Source organism: Teleopsis dalmanni, chromosome 1, assembly GCF_002237135.1.
Source record: "Teleopsis dalmanni isolate 2A chromosome 1, ASM223713v2, whole genome shotgun sequence".
Taxonomy (NCBI): Eukaryota; Metazoa; Arthropoda; class Insecta; order Diptera; family Diopsidae; genus Teleopsis; species Teleopsis dalmanni.
The window spans coordinates 175,078,770-175,084,598 of record NC_051846.1 but is presented as its reverse complement, the minus strand read 5'-3'; the positions used below and the strand labels follow the sequence as shown (position 1 = coordinate 175,084,598).

The 5,829-nt window shown below is 28.6% G+C and overlaps 1 protein-coding gene across 1 annotated transcript; it reads right to left on the bottom strand.

Annotated features, from left to right (window-relative positions):
- Positions 1–936: 936 nt before the first annotated feature.
- LOC119670303 (CCR4-NOT transcription complex subunit 4-like) lies at positions 937–2,581 on the bottom strand (the record flags this gene model as incomplete). The annotated part of the gene is given in 2 exon segments (XM_038080508.1): positions 937–952; positions 1,077–2,581. A coding segment is annotated over 1 exon segment (1,272 nt). The 3' UTR covers positions 937–952; positions 1,077–1,281.
- Between the last annotated feature and the right edge of the window lie 3,248 nt (positions 2,582–5,829).

Sequence of the window (5,829 nt, the reverse complement as noted above, 5' to 3'; positions counted from 1 at the left end):
ATAAATCCTATTATTCAATTAGAAAATGAAAACCTCTTTCAATATTTAATGTTAGATCTGAAACCAGCTAAAGAAAACAGAAATTACTTTTCTCTGTATATGACCTGTTCTGAAGAGACATAATTCCGTTGTTATTTTAGGTATGTACATAGGTGTCTCAAATACACATATTAAGGAAATGTATCAACAAATGAAGTTATATATATGGACACAGTTTTTTTTTCTTTAAGGGCCCCACTAAACTTCTACTGTTCTTTGGGTTACTAAAGTTTGTTGCCTCTACCAAATTCAACTCCACATGTAACATGGGTTACTACAAAAATTCAACTACACATTGAGTAAATATATAAATGCTTATACTCTGTTTCCGTACTTTTACGTGTTAGCAACCGCTATAATAGCACTCCCTTATAAAGCCAACCCACCAGGATTCCGTGATACCAACATTTGCTTATGGTGAAGCATCTCATGTAAAATCAACTTGCTTTCTAGTTATACTCCAATGGTGGGGGCTAATGGATTGTTTTATGACAGACATATCTTATATCGGGGAACATATTATATTATATATTGGAAATACTTCTTATAAATTTTTATTTATCGAACTTTATAAACCATACTCAATATTGCTGCACAATAAACACAAACAACCAATTGGTAATTAAGATCCGGCAAAAAGAGATTCGGTTGCGGTAATTTGACTCTAATCCGAATACGAGTATTCGCCTGGTTTCCTTAGAAAATTTTCTATGTCAATTCTAAAAACCAGTTTTTTAAAAAAATAATATGAGTTCTTTTGGGTGAACAAATTATTTCTTATTGCTTTTATTGTAACTTTAATAAAATTAAAAATTTAAAATAATTAATTACAACATCAAATTAAGTCAAAAGAGAAAAAATTTTTTGATTTTTTTTTAGTTTTGATTTCCAATTAATGTTCTTTTGGTGGTTACTGCAAAAATGTATAAATTTTAAAAATAAGTTAATTAATTATCTTTAATTAAGTAATTAATTAAGTAAATATATCTACGTTATTAATATAATTTCTTTTTAATTTCTAAACTTTTTTTGCTTACTTTTTGTTTTCATGTTTAGAAACACTGGTTTTTCTATCATCTTTTTAAAAATTTATAGAATTAGATTTTTTATTATGTTTCCAATATTTAGAAATACCGGATTTTCCATATACCAAGTCATATTTCGAGCTCCCAGATGTTTCAGTACTAATATGATTATAGTCAGAAATACGAGACAGCTTAAAATTTATTAGATATTCTGAAATTATTTATATTGAGTATGAATTGCCATTTGATAATTCTCAACATTTGATTTTTCGTAATCTTTTAGGTAGTTAGGAATGTAAGATTTTCCATAATACTTGGATAGTCCACGTTTTTCACCATTTATTGATACTTCAATATCCTTACGATATTTGGAGGTTTGATCATGATCAATTTGATACTTTGTAGTCATAGTATGCCAGTTATTTTCTTGATTATTTGTTCGATCCATTGAATCAACTTCGATAACAGTTGTTGCATTACTTTCTGAACCATATTTTTCTCTGCCATATATTTCATTACGCTGGTAAGTTGTTTTTGACAATTCACACGTTGCAATTCCACAACAGAACGCTGCTATATCTGTTTGACTAGCTTTATCTGAAGTTTTTACCGATAACCTTTTGGAATTAGCTTTTTTAGTTTCATTTAATTTTGTCGTTGTTTCGAGAAGTTCATGTAAACGCTTTTCGTATTCGTAATGTTTTCTTTGATTCATTTCCTCTATAGTAAATGTGAGTTCCGGTGCAGCAATTTCATGCAGATATGTGCATTCACTTTTAACGCAACGATTGTTTTTGATAAAATGTTTACAATACTTTGTCATACCTAAGTTAGCTTTAATAATTCGTCCATCAATTTCATATAAATTTATACACTGTATAGCTTTGAGAGCATCTTCGTTATGTACATAGGTAACATAAACCGCAACTGTTGGCCCTTGTATACCCAAAAATCTTGTATGCGGATTAATTACAACTCTTTCGACTGGGCCGTATTTACCAAAATATTCCTGTTTTTTAAGTACATCAGCTTTAATCAATCTCGGCGGCAAACCAACAACAAATATTAAATTTGGTTGTAGAATACGTAAACCTTCTAAATCTAAGCGATTTACGGACATTGTCGTTTTAGCTTTTCTTTCATTTTTTCGCTTCTTCGACTGTTGTTTCGATACATCTTTTGGCGTTAAAGCTGTAAAATTTGCTGGATTCTCTGGATACAACCTACGACATCCTGGACATAAACCATTTTCTTCTGTTCGTATGCGATGCCAACAAAATCGACACACTTGATATGCGCAACTACAGGGAAAGAATTGTACGTCATCAATTTCCAAATTCTCCATGCATAATGGACAGATCACCGATTTTTGGCTCGTTTTTCTAGGTGTCATCAGTGTTGCAGTATTTTGCGCGGCCATAAGTTTTCCAGCATTTTGAGGTGTCATGACTGGTGCAGTATTTTTAGTATTCTTGTTTTTTGGACTCATTATTTGTGGTAAAAACAATGTTTGAAATCTGGCGAAAAAAATTTATAAAATTAACTTTTTCTTTGTATTTTCGAATTAAAGTTTAAATAAATGAGTACTTTTTTATATTGAATTTTTTATATTGAACCGTTATTTTTGTATGTAATATAATCATTTGAAAATAATTATAATACAAAAAATAAATTATTTATTAATTTTAAGAAATTCAAGAAAAATTATAAGAACCAGATAAATGAAATACATTAAAAAAAGGAAATATGTTATACTACTTCCAAATAATCCGAAATAATTCTCACAATGGATACTATAATTAAGATACATGGAAAGTTATCTGATGGCCTGCCACTGTAACCAACCAATTACCAACAAATAAACAACTATTGGTCAAAGAGAGTTTTTTAGCCTGCAAGATAATGCCCATGATACCATAGACTCTTGGGACCCCCGAAAATCATGTAAAAAAATATACATAATGTACTCAAAGCAGATCCATACTAGCAATCTATAATAATAATATACAACAATATACTAAAAAAATTGGCATAGCTGATTATCATATGTGGGACTTAATTAATTCACATTCACGACGTCTCATAATTTGTCATAGGATAATAGATAATATGCAACACCTTTTCGACAGTAAGCGTTTACTGATAAGACTATGAAATATCTCAGACTCTAATAAGCATTTACACACCTTTTAAGGAAAAGCCTAAACAGGAGGTGTCGTGTAAAAATCTATTTCAAGGCCCTTCTACGTCTATAAAACAAAGTACAATGGTTTTGGATAGTGGAAATCCAACACTAATATGGATGTATATACATTCTATGACTTTTCATTATCTCTTCTTCTAAAAATAAAGCAAAGACATTTGTATACACATAACAACAATACTAAAATACCAAACTGCAACAATATTCTCATATCCCACAATAGTAGCTTTAATTATTTAATCACTTATAGTTTGATAATACTGAGAGACCTTATATCCTACTCTCTAAGTATTTTCTTTTTATTTTCTAAATGAAACATTTTATAATTTAAGGGTGCAATTTAATATTAAACTTATCAGTGATTGTTATTAATTTTGAAGCTATGCAGATGAGAAAAGATGTTACAGTCTTTTTATATAGGGTCCAATAAAAAAATTATCAAGTAGAATAAAAAAAAATCATTTAAGTAGAAATTTTATCTCTATGTATTTTATAGAAAAGCATAAAAGTTCTTAAAGATGCAACGTGATGTACTGCATTTGTCAGGGTTGATAAAGTAGCAAACAGAATCATTAACAAAAAAAAACAGTCATAATGAATAATAAATAAGAACTGTATGTCTTCCATAGGAACGTCCTTAAATTCAAAGTGTATCATATGACCAATAGTAATATTATGCGCTAAAATTAAAAGTAGCGTAAACACATGTTATAGAGAAATGTATTTAGACATCCGTAAATCTTTCTTTCTATGATCCTTATAAAACTTAATGGAGTTAAGTATCTAGAAATATATAGAGTAAAAGCTACTGCTTATATGGTCCGTAAACTTCATTTCTTATTATATTATTATTGTTTTACGACTAGTTTGCCATTTTCGATTAATATACTATTTTATGCTATAGTAGCGTAAAAATTATTTACTAATCTTAGCAAATATTTAAAATGTCAACTGCGCAATTTACTTTGAATCCTAAACCAAACTAGAACTCAATAGGCAAAAGTGCCATTTTGAAGTGCTTTCGACGATTGCTGCTGGTGTTGCAATTGCAGTTGCACTGAAAATTGCTCTCGTAACAATTTTCGATTGAATTGCAACCTGTATTGGCATGCAACCAGATACTTCAACTACTTCAACATATAACCGAGCTTAAAAGCCGCCGTAGTCATAAGTGGCCCATATATGAACGCAAATCTCACAATCTGGCAAGTATCTGCAAATAGGCAACAATTTTCTACTGCGGAATATTTGGTTTATATTTTCTTTTTCATATTCTCTTGCAATAGCAAAATATTTCAGTAACCATTTTTCGGAAATTTAATTAAAATTTCATTTTATGCTAAACATTTTTAAAATGATTTTTAAAGTGATTTTTGTGGTATGCTACTGGTTATATATTATTTTTGATTATGGAAGAAAGTACTAAAATGTGACAAAAACAAATTAAATGGAATAATATGAGGTTTTAATTTGGTTGATAATAATGATTTTACTCCAATAAATCCTTTTATGAAAACAATTTTGCTAAATAATACTTGACAATAATCTAAAATTAAAAATCATATATAATAGTTCAAAAAAATCATTTAATATAACAAATAATAAACTGTTGGTGATATTGAAAAGTAGATTCAAAGAAAAAAAAACTATGGGACCTCACCTGTCAACCTAAGAAAATAAATTTACTAGAAAATGTAATATGAAAAGTAATACAATGTTCATTAGTTATATGTTATTGTGAGCCTTGTACCGTTTTCGATGGGTATATCTGGGGAAACTTACCCAATCAAGTTTCACTTTTATGTGAATCCAGATTTAATCTGGAGAGTAAACCTAGATTGAAAGCAGATGTATCAATCGGAAACGCCATTAGTTTCAAAAAAACCATTTTAAATATTGAAATCAATTTCATTAGTAAAAAATTAAATGTTTTAAATATTCTTGTATATTTGACATTGATAAAAAGTGATCAACTTTTAACATTAATCTATTACTAACCTTTAAGTATATCTACCGATAAATTATTTGATAAACGTTCGCGGGTTTTCTTTAATATATATCCTGAGTTTGACAAATACTTTTCAATTTTAGTCTATTATCTAATTAGATATTTTGTATTTCAATGATGAAATGTTTTGCTTTCTCTACACTGATATATATTCAATATTTGGTGCTTAAAGGTGAAATGTACTGTAAAATGCGAAAATATTCAGTGGAAATGTCAGTTGACATCTAAAAAAATAAGGGTTGCCAACGCCTACATTAGAAATAATAACCATCGTAAGCTATTGAATATTTTCTTTGTGTAACACAATTTTATAGATGTTCACATTTTAATATTTTTAAAAGCTCTTACTTTAATAAATAGTTTGCAGTCAAGAGAATGTGAATGAATAACATGATTTTCAAAGAATAGATAATAGATATATATATTCAACTAGTTGTGGGTCTATGTAGTCAACAACAACTTATAAATTGTCATACCTTAGCATATTTGTCATAATAACTAAACTGTATCAGTTGGGAAAGTAAGATAATTGGTTTCCTTCTAAAACAACAAAA